Source organism: Argiope bruennichi, chromosome 3 (genome assembly GCF_947563725.1).
Source record: "Argiope bruennichi chromosome 3, qqArgBrue1.1, whole genome shotgun sequence".
Classification (NCBI taxonomy): Eukaryota; Metazoa; Arthropoda; class Arachnida; order Araneae; family Araneidae; genus Argiope; species Argiope bruennichi.
Genome location: NC_079153.1, coordinates 134,753,518 through 134,768,902, shown reverse-complemented (window position 1 = coordinate 134,768,902; position 15,385 = coordinate 134,753,518). Strand labels below are relative to the sequence as shown.

General features: G+C 24.9%; 1 protein-coding gene across 2 annotated transcripts in view; it reads right to left on the bottom strand.

The window, feature by feature from the left end:
- The window catches only part of LOC129962743 (serine/threonine-protein kinase 11-interacting protein-like), a 37,338-nt gene that overhangs the window by 9,864 nt on the left and 12,089 nt on the right, over nt 1-15,385 (bottom strand). The window contains exons 9-18 of one of the 2 annotated variants that reach the window (XM_056076725.1): nt 13,686-14,040; nt 10,487-11,074; nt 9,216-9,400; nt 8,138-8,242; nt 7,337-7,408; nt 7,132-7,216; nt 5,295-5,517; nt 2,303-2,334; nt 1,424-1,565; nt 1,097-1,182 (exon numbers count right to left, since the gene is read on the bottom strand). In XM_056076725.1, coding sequence (XP_055932700.1) covers nt 1,097-1,182; nt 1,424-1,565; nt 2,303-2,334; nt 5,295-5,517; nt 7,132-7,216; nt 7,337-7,408; nt 8,138-8,242; nt 9,216-9,400; nt 10,487-11,074; nt 13,686-14,040 — 1,873 coding nt within the window. Of the gene's footprint in view, nt 1-1,096; nt 1,183-1,423; nt 1,626-2,302; nt 2,335-5,294; nt 5,518-7,131; nt 7,217-7,336; nt 7,409-8,137; nt 8,243-9,215; nt 9,401-10,486; nt 11,075-13,685; nt 14,041-15,385 lie in introns of both variants that reach the window. The other variant, XM_056076724.1, reaches the window with a different exon arrangement.

The window sequence follows — 15,385 nt, the reverse complement described above, 5'->3', positions numbered from 1 at the left end:
TTTAACATGTTTACTGTGAAAGTAATACATTATTGAACCTAATTTTGTTAGCAGAGGGAGTGAGAGATAATACAAGATAAAGTAAATAATATAAAATATAATACCTCCCAAACATAAAAAGTCCATTTATGAAAAATTTGATGATAAAAAAAAAAAATAGTATGAGGAATTATATTTTCAATGTCATTTTATCACTTTAAAGGGGGAAAAAAAAAACCCATCTTACAATATATTTTATTTATAAACCTCACAAATAGGAAATGTTGAGAACAATAAAATAAAACAGATGTTGCCTAAAATTTTTATTATAAAATGTCTGAACTTCATACTCTTTTGATAACATATGAATAATCTATTCTTATTTTATAAATAAAAACAAATTTACACTGTATTAGAACTCTTATTTTTAAGGATTATTTATCATTCCATTAAAAAGCTAAATCCTACAATGAGTCAAAATCTAAAATGCTTTCACATTTCCTAGAAGAATTTTTATTTTTTAAAAAGAAATGATTTCTTAAAAATATATAATTAAGTGATCCACAGTAAATCTCTGCTGCATTTCAAAATTGTAAGCAGTTTTCTCACTCAAGAGGCAAAAATTTAAAAAGTTCATATTTTCTATTTCTTAAATTACTACTATTCATAAGCTGAAAAGGTGAAATGTTACTTGAATTTCTATATCAGTTTGTTCTAGATATATTTGCTAATAGATATGTTTGTTCATATTCTTATTGTTACCATACTGCATTTAAATATAAATTTAAATTGTTTTATTTCCTACAACCTTGAAAAAACAGAATTTGTGAAGTTGACTGCTGTATTACCCAAGGATATTAATTTGAATCTGCATTTATATTTATCATTATAACATATTTTCATGATTAAAAAGCACAAAATTTGCAATAGCTGAAACAAATTTAGATATTATTCTTAAGTATTTTATGATGAAACTAAATATCAACAAAAAGGTACATACTTTGTTTCAGAACCTCAAATGCTATTTCTTTAAAAAATAGTAGGGTGGATGTTTAAAATTAACTATTTATAAAATACTAAAAAAAAAAGTATAATATAGCAAGAAATTGGAAATTACCAGTTTCACAAACTTCTGCATGCTCCTCAGACTCTGAAGTATTATGAGCTTTGTAATAAATACTATCTTGAGATATTGGAGGTGATCTGAGGAGCAGAAAAATACATAACATAGTAAAACAAAAATAATCTGCAAGTCATAAGCCAGTATTTTAAGGTAATTTAAAATAATACTCCTGAAAATATCCTTAACTATTAAAACTTTTACATATATATTGATATTTTTTTTTTATACAAATTAATAACAAAAAAAGCAGCAAAAATAATTACGACAAATATTATTATTATAAAAAAGGTAAATTTCATATAATTATATATATGTACTTACAAAGAAGATTGAGAATTCTTCTCAACAATAGTATTGAGGTTGAGTTCAGGGTCAGGAATTACAGCTATACTACTTTGACTTGGATTGCTGATAATGGTCACATCGCTGGAATTTCTTCTTAAAGTACTTTCACTTGTTGTTGCTTTAAAATCATTATTCTGGTTAGTTACCCAGTCCTTAGTGGATGCACTTGAATCACTTACTTTAAAAAATTAATGAAAACATATAAAATAAAATTATATTTTATATAAAAGAAGGGTAAAGAACATAATAGATGCAAATATCAAAAAAGAGAATAAAAACAAAATAGAGCTCTATAATTTTGTATGAATTTAAAGCACTGGACATTATTACTATGAAATTTAATTAAATAAATGTCTTTCTTTGAAATTACAAATGAGTTATGGAAAAAGAGTTGTATTAATTGAGATATAATGGTGATAAATCTCACAATGAAAAACTTGCTTTTGAAAAGTAATGAAAAAACATTATAGATATAAAATCAGACATTATAATAAATAATAGATAGAAGTATAGGAGATATAAATGTGAATGCATTTCATTAAGGAATATATATTATATATGTATATAAAATCAAAATTAATTTTAAAAAATAATTTATTGAGACTAATATTAAATATATATCACAATCTATGTCTTCCTATCATTAGCTGGAAATCTATAATAAATATGAAAGGCCTCAATTAAAGTTAAGATGGAAAAAAAAATAACTTGGGCAGTAATATCTTATCACTACATGTTTGCAAAGTAATTCCATTATAAATATACATTTAAATTATTAAAACTTAAATAATAATAATATAGTTAATTATATATGAGGGAAATTTTCTTTTCATCAAATATAAATAGAAATCTTACCTTGAGAAGTTTGTGACCTCAAAGCAGGTTTCCTAAAACAAAAATTTATATTTTGTAAATGACTTACTAATTAGATTGATTTGCATTAAGAATATAAAGATTAAGATCAAGTTTATAATGATTAATTGTTCACTTTCATACCATCACATTAATTTTTCCATGAAGATAAGGTTGAATATTATTAAATTAAACAATATTTTCTTAACTTACAATAAAAGAATGATGATCTAGATGCAACATTTGACAAAATAGTAGAAAAATATAAGCAGATTTCAATAATCAATATTTTGAATTAAAGTATCCAGGAACTGTAGTACACTAAATTATTTGAGAGTATCTTTTTACTTACAATCTTTGTTAAATAAGTAGTTCAAAATTCAACTTTGCTAAATCCCTGTTAAAGAGAATTTTAATATCTTCCCACATTTATAAAAGGAAGTGTTTATATGTGTATTTATTTATGTATGTAGACAAATCTATCACACTTACAGCCATGAAATTTGGATGCAGGAAAAAGGGTGATTCAATGAACCTTGAAACCTGAATATTAAAATTTAATATATATCATTTTTTATTTGTTTTGCATTATTTTGGATAATTTCTCAAACATAAAAAGGTTTATAATTATTTAAGGGGAAGAGGATATTGGCATTGTCAAAAAGAGCAATCAATTGCCATTATAAAGAAGTTTGTTTTGCACCTCTGACATAATTTAGTGAATTTTGAGAAATGTTTAAATATTCGTCACTTTTTCTCCAAAAATTTAAAAATTCAGATTAAAATCCCTGCAACCAACATTCTAATTCAGTTATCTTTTTCCAACTGATTGAAATGATTATTCAAACATTACTCTCTAATTTAAAACATGAATGATCACGATGCCTTCATTAATTGTTTTTTTTAATTGATTGTTTCCAAATGAGTACAAAGGTTTTTTTCACTACTCTAGTCAGAGAAGGAAAAAAGGATCTAGTTAAGTTTTGCGTCTTTACAGATCTAGTAATTGGTAATTCATTGTTACCAAATTAGAAAACCAGGATACATGAGAATTTATATATAAAAACACTTTTATGAATCCAAAATCTTACCGCATTTTTTAATCACTATTTGGCAACCACCCTTTTGCTTAGTTTGTTCATGTATCTGAATAAAAATAAAGTCTGGGACAACAATCTTTTCTCTTTTAGTTAAACAATTGGATAAAATTTAGTTTAACTATGTAGTTTCAGTTATAAATTGAATTTAAAGCCAGTATGCATTAATATGTTATTGTGAAATTTAGTTCCAACAAAAAGTATGTGCAAATTCATTGCAACACAAATATATATATATATAGTATAATACATTTATGCATACTATAAAATTTTATATATAATATGCAACCAAATTGCAATACTATATTTAAAAAACATTGGTTCTGTAAATGGTGTGATAATGGCAGGTAATGCTAGTAGTACTGTATGAAACCAAGTTTAATAGAAGGCATTTCAAGATTACTGAACGGAACTATTTTTGTAAGATTATATATGGTTTTAAACATAAATCCAGCCTTTCATCATTTCAGTGGGTTGATAAATTGAGGACCAAGCATGCATTGAACTAAACACTGGGGGTTCCACAATATGGTTAACCACATAAATGGGATATATGCCTTAAACATAAATCCAGCCTTTCATCATTTCAGTGGGTTGATAAATTGAGGACCAAGCATGCATTGAACTAAACACTGGGGGTTCCACAATATGGTTAACCACATAAATGGGATATATGCCTTACACCCCAGGGCCCTCAGTCAAATAAGCAGATATTGGCACTGTAGGCCTTGACCCACATTGGCTGTCATGCCACTGAGTTTAGTTTAAATATAAATCATTATGCTCTTCAAATATTAATATCAAGGAAACACTTTGCAACCAAAAAAAGAAAGAAAGTAAGAAACAAAAATTACTGTATATGTATTAATAAACATATTTAGTTAAAACATCTAAAATACATAACTCCTGATACATAAAATATATTTCTGTAATCACAGAAAATTATGAACCTTAAAATATCTGCTTTCAAGACACATTTTATTTAGATGTTATCACAATAAAATGAAATTGCAACATAAGAACAGCACTTGTTACTAACAGTTACTTAATGCAATCAACATTTCAAAATCCAATAATTTTTATTGTTTAATTGTAAATATATTTCTTTAATTTATTGTTCAATTTATTGTAATGATATCAGCTTTAATAATTCATGCTTGGAATGTGCATGCTAAAGTTGAGAAATAACTTGAAAATTTTCCAGAACATATATTTTTGATACATTTTACATAATTATTTTTTAGAATCCAGTAACTGCTGAATTGCAATACCTTTAATACCAAAAAAAAAAAAAAAAGAGCATATGAGGATATTGGTGTAAAATGCCACTATGTCATTTCTTAATATTCAATGTAATACTTGAATAAAAGAAAATAACTATTAACTATCCATTTTTCCCACTCTTAATAAAGTTAGTGGGGTAAATCAACTAAAATATGTGAAATGGTATTCTGACACTAATAGAGTGTAAATAATGATTACTAAACTAACTTTTCACATACATTTTTAACAATGTATTTATTCAAAAAGTTAAAAATCAGATAAGCATTCGCTAGTTACCAATGAATGGAAATTATGGTAGCTAACTAAAGTTATTAATTTTTTTTTCTGTATAATTAAATTGAAAATCTCAATTAAATTATTCCTTTATTACTGTCTATTTTCATGATTTTGATATTGTTCTTAGTGGATAAACAATATCAAATAGCTCATATTCAGATATAATTAATCAGGATATGGATGGAAAAGGTGTAATTGAATCAACAATAGACGAAAGATGACACACTAAGTTCCAATTGAATATAATGAATCAGAAGTGTAGAACAAATTTCAAATTATCTTTTTCTTATACACGCAAAACCACATATTGTGCTAAAATATTAGATACAAAACTGTACCTTTTTAAAATAGGTGAAATCTTCATTGAAGAAAATAAACTAGAAAAAAGCTTGCCAGAAGATCCAGATCCATTAGAAATAGTATCAGGAGATGCATTTGAACCTTTAATTAGTAGATCATCTATACTTGGAGGCACAGCAGCTGATGGTACAGGGAATGAATCCATTTCTACGAGTATATGATTCCCACAGTTGGGACATGCATCTCTTTCCTCGGGAAATTCTATAAGAATTATGAAAATATAAGCTTCACTCCATTAAAATTATTTAAACTGTTATAATTCATCCAATTCACATGTATCAAAGAAACCTAAAATCTGAAAAAATAGGGCCACATGGAAGATAAACATTAAAAAACTATCTTATAGGAAAACATTGCGACTATTTTTACAGCCTAAACAAATGGACAGAAGAATAAGAGGCTATTAAAATAGGGAACTACTACTAAAATAGAGATCAACTGCTAATTCTGGAGCATCCAGTTATTTAATAAGTGAATTGTTTCAATATATATATATACCATTAGATTTTCTTTAATGCATATTGTTGGATACATTTAAAAATAATTTAACAGTATATCTAATATTACACGCTGTAGAAAGATCGGATATTATTATTATTATTTGCAGTTAATGCAGTCTCTATGAAGTATCTCTTTCCCGAGTAGGAGTGCAGCAAATATTGCAAAACCCAGATATAACAATAATATACATGTTCAATATGATTGTTTGAAATATATCCATTGCAGACCAGTTAAAAACAAACAGAAATACAAATTTGAAAGAAACTGCAGATTTTCAGAAAAACCAGCAGAAAAGATGACACTCAGATTTGAACGCTCACTTCTTTTTATTCATAGGGTTAATTTGAGACATAAGTAAAATTATACTACAAATAAAACACACTTCAATTTTTGGTGAATTAATAGGTTGTAAAAGGTAAATAATACTAAATAAAAAGTATTATAAAAATGTATATAGAAGATATATTTTAAAGAATTTCGAATATCATAACAAAAATGCAGATTTAGATATGCAGAATATCTAGAATAATAGATTATTTATTTCTCATAATAAATTATAGCACACTAATTATAACTCAGCCTATGGAAATTTTAATGCACCTAAATTAAACTGAGGCTGACAAATAAAGTTTTTATAAATTGCAAAAAGATTCAAAGTTAATATAACCAATGTAAACCATGATGAAAGTTTGAGGAAAAAAATATAAGTGATAAAGGGGTTGGAGCTGTCTTATAGTACTAATTTTAATCTATAAATCAGAAAGGCAATCTTTAAAATAAAACTTTCTTAGTTTCATTTAATACTACATTAAATTTAAATTCATTTTTACTGAAAAAATTAAGTAAAAATTTTAAATTCAAATAAATTTTTGAAAATTTTTAGAGTACAAATCACTTTTTCCGTTTTTATATGAAACAATATATTACTAAAGATATCTATGCATTTCATACAACTAAAGTAACGTTTATGCTAACAGAAAGAAAAGAAAATCTTATTCTGAAACAAAAACAAATAAAAGATTATTCTAAAATATTGACGTGCATTCTTCTTCGTCTTCAGAAATCCATGTGGTTTCCAGAATCAATGTTTAAAATAACATTGTTAATCACTGTAAATATTCTCTTTGTCTTCTATACCATCATGATGAAAATACAATTTGGAGGATGCTAAATAAAATAGTTTTCAAAAATGCAATTCCAAATTTCTCCCCATTTCTTCTTTTTTTCCCTCCACATTCAAACTGTTTATGTCATTTATTGAAGTAAAATAAGACTATTTAGAGACATAAAATAATAGAAAAAATCACAGCTTACCTTCTTTTCCAAATGCATGCTTCTTAGTCATTATTAATTTTTTGTGAGCAACTTGTTTTGAAAATTGTGAGCCACATTTGATGCACTAAAATTAAATACAATTTAATAAAATAGTATTATTAAATGTGTAAAAAAATAGAAAATTTTGAATATTGCAGTGAAAAATAGTCTGTTAGAATCTTAAGTGAAATTTTATAAAACTTGCCTCCAGAGCACCAAGAGTAACTTCTTTTAAAGTTTTTGCATCTGCAAAGGGTTGTAAAACTTTTTGCAAGTCCTTTAAAAGAAAAAAAAAATTTTTTTTCAGCACCTAATATTTTAAGTAAAAATGAATTAATAGTATTGACAAAATCTTGTAAAGAAAATTGAATTAATAATACTGACAAAATCTTGTAAAAAAAATTACAACATTAGAAAAAAAAAAAGATGTTTCAATAAATATTATGAAAACATTTACCAGAATGAATAAAAATATTAAGAAATAAAGACACATTTAAAAAATAATTTTAATATTGGTTACATATAAGCAAAAAATACATAATCAACACAAATGTTGACATTTAAGATTTCAATTTTTCAAATGTATTTTATCTATAATATTTGTTTCAATAATTTCACATTTTAAAAATATATACAATCTTTAATAATTTTAACTTAAAATACAAAATTTCAAATTTCCCTTAATGCAGCTCATTTCTTTAATTTCTAAAATTATACTGACATCTTTATACTGAATATCTAGAAATATTGATAATGCTGCTTGCAAAAACGTTTTAAATGAGGAAAAATCATTGAATTCCAATTCTAATTATAGAAGAAAATTATATTATAACAGTTACAAAATTCAGTAATATAATAACTGTTAGTATAATAATTATATACTAACAGTTACAAAATTCAGTAATTAACTATACATACAAATATTAACTCGTTTTAAAATTCAAAAATCAAAATAATTTGATTTATAATTTAGATTTTTTTTTTTTTAATTTACTTGCATACATACCTTGGTAGATTCAATGTCCTTTAACACATATATTCTTTTTTGCCTAGATGATTTAACTGTATCAAACTCCAAATGAATTTCATACCATTTCTTCATACTGTCATTCTAAAAAAAAAAATTAAGAAAATAATATTTAATATCTTAATACTAAAGAATATTTAAACTGCTAAAAGATCTATAAATTAACATACAACATTACAGATAATTTACATTATATAGACATGTATTTTTTAAAAACATATAAACATTTATAGAAAGAATGAAATATTATTAAACATAAATCAAAAAGAAATTAAGATTATGACAAAAATAAATATAAGTATCGTAATTATAACTGCTAATGCTGACTAGTAAACAAATTTGGAGAAAAGTTTTCATCAAGACAGGTACAGTATATTTTAAAGAACAAGAATCGAATTAGGGGTATATTATGTTTATAGATGGTGAATCCCTATAAAGGCTAATAAAAAGTAAAAGAAAATAAAGCATTTATATTTTGATTCTATCACACTGGTCAGCTGCAGATGTGTTTTGCACATTAACACACTGCCTATTAAAAAAAATTCTCATTAACGAAGCAAATATCATTCATTTATTATTTTAGCATTGTTGATCATTTCTTTTTTTATAATTAGAGAAACATATTAAAAAGTAGTTATGTCACACTAATCATCAGACAAATATAAATATATTTACTAGCTAATATGTAACTAATTTATGTTAAAAAATGCTACACTATCCTATTATTTTTCTATTTGGGAAATATAAAAATAGATTCCTTAATAAGATTGTTACTGCCATTTTGCATTCATCAATTGGACATGAATAGGCTCAATTAATGTAAATATATTTCAGCCAGCTCCCCGATAATTTTTTCTGTCATCAAAAATAGAACAAACAGAATTCTACCAAAAAAATTTTACATCAGCAATTATAATTTTTTCACTACTTGGCAAAACATGAAAATTTCAGATTATCAAGAATTTTTTCATATATTGAATAGTTCTCAATAATTTAATCAAATTAAGACATAAATAAAAATAACTAATTACACATTTCATGAAGAAAAATATTTTACCTCAGTAGTTACAATTCTTTCAACAGATTGCAAGACATTCAAATCCAGACGATCAAGAAATTTTCCAGATATTATATCCTTCTCTTTTATGTAATTTGATCCAACCATGACAGAAATCGGCTTCTTTTTAAATCCTTCTTTTGAGCTAGTTTTAATTTCAACAAAGAATATAGTGTCTTCTAGTTCTAAAAATTGGAGACGGAAAAAAAAAATTGAGAAATAATATACATATATTCATGGGTTTCAGCTTGTGAAAAAGGTCTTAAAAGTAACCTTTTCTTTAATATGGGAACCATTCAATGGACAAATACAAAATTATGCATGTATTAAAAATAAGATTTCAAAAAAAAAAATATTACCAAAATTCTTTTAGTTTAGTAGATGTATCAATAAAGATCACTATTTAAACAATTTTATTCTAAAGAAATGGGCTCCAATCAAAACAGTGAAAAGATAAATAAAGGTAAATTTCATGACTGATTATACTTTAGTGAAAGCAAAGAAAATAGCAAGACAACAAAACAATAATAAGATAATACATTAAATTTCAATTTTGTTTTTAATTATACTTTAAAAATGCCTCTTTTCAACTTAAAACAGTTTTACAAATTTTCCTTCTGTTTGCACTCAGTTTATGAACTTAATACAAAAATACTTATAATACCAGCTCAACGATTTCAAAAAAACTGATTGGTTAGAAAACCAACCAATAAATTATTTAAATCCCATTATTGAATACAGAATTAACTAGAGAATTAAAAAAAAAACACCCAAATTCAAATATATATTTAATGGAAACATCAACACTTCCCTGAATGAAGTCAAAAATAGGTTCAAATTTGTAACTCAATTAAATTAGTTAATTTAGCAATAAAATAAGTAATAATACTGTGCTGAGAAAATCAATGAAGGTCAATAAATAAGAAGAGAAGGATAAAATATATTACTTGATTCATGCAAAAAATATTTTCAGTACCCTTATTTCCCACTTTTACACTAAAAAATTTAACAATGAAATACAAATTTCTTAGATTCTTAGAAATTAATACATTTTAATTGGATACATTTGCAAATTGTAAAGTGTAAATAAATAAATAAAATAAAGCTAATTAAAGGTAAAATTGCAGCTAAGAAATTATTTTAAAATAATTAATATTAATAAGATTTAATTACTAATAGTAAAACAAAATTACAGAACATTAAACAGTAAAAATATTTGTATGATAAATAAGGAAATATGATGAACTGATTACAAAATTTTTAAACCTTACCATCTTCAGACTCTAAATCTTCATGCTCTTCATCATAATTGACAGAAACTGTATTTTTTTTATAAATATCACTGTCAGATAAATCATCTTTGCTAATGGATAATTGAGGATCAAGATACTCTTCATTACAGCTAGAATTAAGTATCTCAATGTCATCATTTTCAGGTGGAAGTTGAGTATTTAAATCAGGAGAATTACTATCAGCATTCATATTCAAAATTTCTTTTAGTTCTTTGTCATCTGGTATAGGAGATGTTTGGTCATCAGAATTAGAAAAGTCAGTTGGTGGCATAGGTATAGACCCACTTTCAGATTGCATTGGTATATGTGCAGATGAAAGCATTTTATCATTTTCAAGAGAACAAGCAGTTAGGGTTCCAAGAGAATTAGTAATTCTTGAAATGAGTTCATTTTCTGAAACAGTTCTAGGTGAAGCAGTATTAGACAATGGAGTATTGGCAGGAACTTGTGGAGTAGTGATTGATAATTTTTGAAATGGATGGTCTGGAATTAGCCATGCTTCTCCCTTTTCCAGACGCCTGGCTTCAATCAGTTCTTTTGCCCTAATATGACTTGGAACAACAGTTTCTACAGAAAACAATAAGTCACTTATCAATCAGTTAATGAATGCAAAAGAATTTACATCCTTATATCAAACAGATATAAAGATAGAAATATAAATAAGGGGACAAATTTCTACAAATAATAAACCAAACATGCATTTTTTGGTGTTCAACAGAACAGGCAATTGGACCTCGAATTACTAAATTTGGCAGAGGTATACTTATAATTATATAACACAGATATAATTATACAGAGGTAACTATAGAGGTTATATTAATAATACAGGTATAATTGCAGAGATACAGAGATTAACAGAGGTATAATTATATAACACACTACAGAATGATTTTTTATGCTCTTTAATCAAAAATTAAGTGAATTTCTGACATTTTCCTGATACATCTATATCAAATTTTGTAGCACAAAAATGATACTTGCACCATATCAACATTCAAGCAATTATCTTTTTACAAATCTCAGTTTAATTACCATAAAAAACTAATTTTTCTAATTTTTAAAAAGTGTTTCAAGTATTTTTTAAGGAAAAATTTAATTGTTACAATGAAATTCAAATAATTTTCATTGTAGTCATTTTCTTCCATTGTTAATAATCAAGGTGTGATAAACTGCATTAGCCCATCTTCAATATATTATTCAATTCACCTTCAAAATATTATATATCAATGTTCACAATTTATCATACTTTCCACAGTTCAGGAAGTTCTTTTCAAAGCATGCTTTTAATAAAGTTTATCTTTCTTATAAAATATTGCAATAATCATAATTCATGCTTAATTTCAAAAGTAAGTAATACTGAAGATTTTTAATTAACCTATTTTTAAAAACAATGAATTTTTTTTTGTTTGATAAAATAATTTGATGAACAATTATTAATATTTTAGCTTAAAATTATGCTTTCTTATTGCAGTAAAATAAATTTTATATTTAACCAAAAAATAAAATTCTGAGATATTACATAGTTTATAAAATCCATTTGTTACTTACTAAAAAAAACTTTAATGCTGAATAACTTTTGTTTCCATTTTATAAAAATGCTCCAATTCAATAAGGTTGTCAGATTATATAAAGTTTAACCACTTCGCTCTTCAAATTAAAGTTTAGAAAATCAGGGATTTGCACAGCACAAACAAAATGAATGATATAAAATTTCAAAAATAGAATGAGTTAAATACTTCTAAAAATTAAAAGTTTAAAAATATGTTTTTTTTTTTTTTTTTAATAAAAAGACCAAACTTTGCAGAAAAGAATTAACTGAAATGTTAAAGAATCAAAGATTCTGGTGAACTAGCTGACACTCAAAGTGACAAGTGCGAAAAAAATATCAGCAAAAAGTTTTGTTTTTGAATTATAGACTTTTCAAGAAAATAAGATACTAATAGTGAACACAGTGAAATATTTTTAAACTTTGATGTACTGAATTTATAAGTAAAAAGAAATATTTACTTATTTTCCTTTCTTACATTTATAAACAAATTAAAGGTTACTATGTTTGAAAAAGTTTGATATAACAGCTATTTATAATCATTTCTCCTTAATTTACTTTACATTTTGGTATCATATTATTTTACTATCTAGTTACGATAAGAAATATTAAATACTTTGTAATAAGAATTTCTTATTCAAATATGATTGCAAACTTGTCCCCCCCCCAACAAGAAAAAAAATTATTCAACTGTACATTTTTATCTAAAAAGTTTAAATGCTGCTTTCTGTTCCATATTTTATAAAAAAAAATTTCAGTTTGTTTAGAGCAGAAAAGCAACTAATAAAAAGACACATTAAACTACAAGGTGCATTAATTGGTTAAAAATCCAACTGATGTATTTTTCTTATAGTTAATGCATCTTAAATGTTTATATAGTACCAATGTTCTCAACAAACGCACATATAAAAATTTCAATCAATTGCCAGTTTAACTCTTATTGTGGCAAGATTGCTTTTTTGAAGAAGAGCAAAAAAAAAAAAAAAATGTATATAGGTATGTATATATAAAAATGTGCAAGAACGAACATTTAGGCATGTGTATTTTATAATAAACATACATATTTAGGGGTACAAACATAAAAATAAAATAAAACTTACCTTAGATAAACCTGAGCGACACATCTTGATGGTTATTTTTCACAACTGATTTAAAATTATGACAAATAAACTACTATTTTTATTTTTGAAGTATAAATAAATGTCTAGAAATGTCATGTGTTTAATAAAACTAAGTTAAAAATTATTTTATAGTGGTAGTATATTTTTATAAAGTTATATGTATGGTATACTATACAAAATGAACATAAGGGTTAATGGCTTTTAAAGGAACCTATCAAGAGACATACTATACATTTTTATTCTAATTTTTAATTAATTAGAATATGACAATCTTAATTTCAACAGAAAAAAAAGCCACTATTTATATAATACATTAGATTTATTAGTATATTATAATTTATCTTTCAAACCCCTCCTAACTGATTTCAATATTTTACACATTTAAGAAAATTTCAGACAGAACAAAAACGCCTAGAAAACATCTCATTGAAAGTTCTCACAGAAACTTCAATACTCATTTATGGAATGGATTATTTATAAAATATATACAGACAAAAAACAATAAACTAACCTGTTACAGTTACAGGTTGTGAAATGACATCAGATTCTTCATATGCTTGCTCATTTATTAAAACTTCTCGAGTTTTCTTCAACTTTTTTCCGGTTTTTGATTTCCGCCTACAATTTTTTTTTGTTGGATCTTTAGTACCAACAGCTAGCTGTTCCGCACCACTCTGACTCGTAAGGGAAGAAACACTGTTTTCTTCATAACTACTTCTTTCAGACAGTTCAGAGATACTTCGGGTTAAAAAGTCTGTCACCCGAGGAGCACAATTTACAGTTTGTGCATCACCTACAACAGTATTTATTGAAGTCTGATGATTATTGGTATGATGAACTTCACAGGTTTCCTTTACATTACAGAGCTAGGTGGAAAAAAGGGTGAAATTACTCAAGTGAAGCTCTTTTTTTTTTTTTTTTTTTTAAGAAAATAGAAAGCTAGAAGTTTAGAATCAGCTATACATAAGAAAATGTGATAATAGAAAATATATAACAAGCTTATAATAGCAAAATAAACTATTATTTACATTATGTTATTCTGTTTTATACCAAAGCTAATTCTTGTATACAAAAAATAGCATCAGCAAGAATATAAAAAATTAATATTAATATAAAGTTAATATAAATAATAATTAATCAGTTACAATAACCAACATAAAAACAACATTTAGCAGACAGTTTAAAATAAGGGATGAATTTTGGAGATATTCAAAAGATGATTAGCAGAACAATGAATTTTTCTAGTAATATAGAATATATATAATATTAGGAAATAAAGGTACTTTTCTACTTATACTACAACAGTCAAAATCTATGGAAAATTCACAAAGGAAAAATAAGTAAAATCTGTGAAATAAGTAGGAAATACTGTGAAACAAGTAGGTCTTCACTAATTTTTAATAAAATGACATTGCAGACATGTTTTCTGTTTTGTTTATCAACAGTTCCTTATATCATTTTTTAATTTTAAGCAATTTTCAAATTTAATGGATTTTACTTCAAGTGCCAACGCAAATTAATTTTGTCTCTTTTACATTTGAGATGGAATCGTAAATTCTATTTACATACTTTTTTTTGTCTGTTAATTTATTAATCAAAAAAACTAAAGACAAAAATATTTCTATAACATCTGGCTTCAAAACGCAATATAGATGTACACATATATCACTGGAAAGAACAATAACAATGCAATCATGGAAGCCATTTATAAAAACAGATACATATTTAACATATACATTCTAAGAAACATAGAAATAAATGCTTCAGTCTAATGTACTCTGAAATCATAATAACTGAGAAAAACAAAGTCTTTAGGACATATCCACACATTTAAATAAAACTGAACTGAAAATTGTCACTAATATAAACAATACAATAGAAATTCAGCCAAAATTCAAAATACATAATGCACAAAATAAATCAAATGAAAAATTTGTTCATATTTGTGAAATTTACACAACTTATTGTGTAAATTTTGATTGCTATCTAAACTCTAACAATAAAGAGATATTTCATGTTAAAAATTTATTATGCTGTTATTTAACAAGAATTAATAACAAATAATAATATAAATAATAAATAAACAAATGTTGTTAAATTAACAACAAATAATAATAATAATAATCTGCAATGTGTTTAATAAAAGACAACAAAACATTCATAAATTTTTGAGTAAAGAATTAATGTGAGATTTCATAACAAAATATAAAT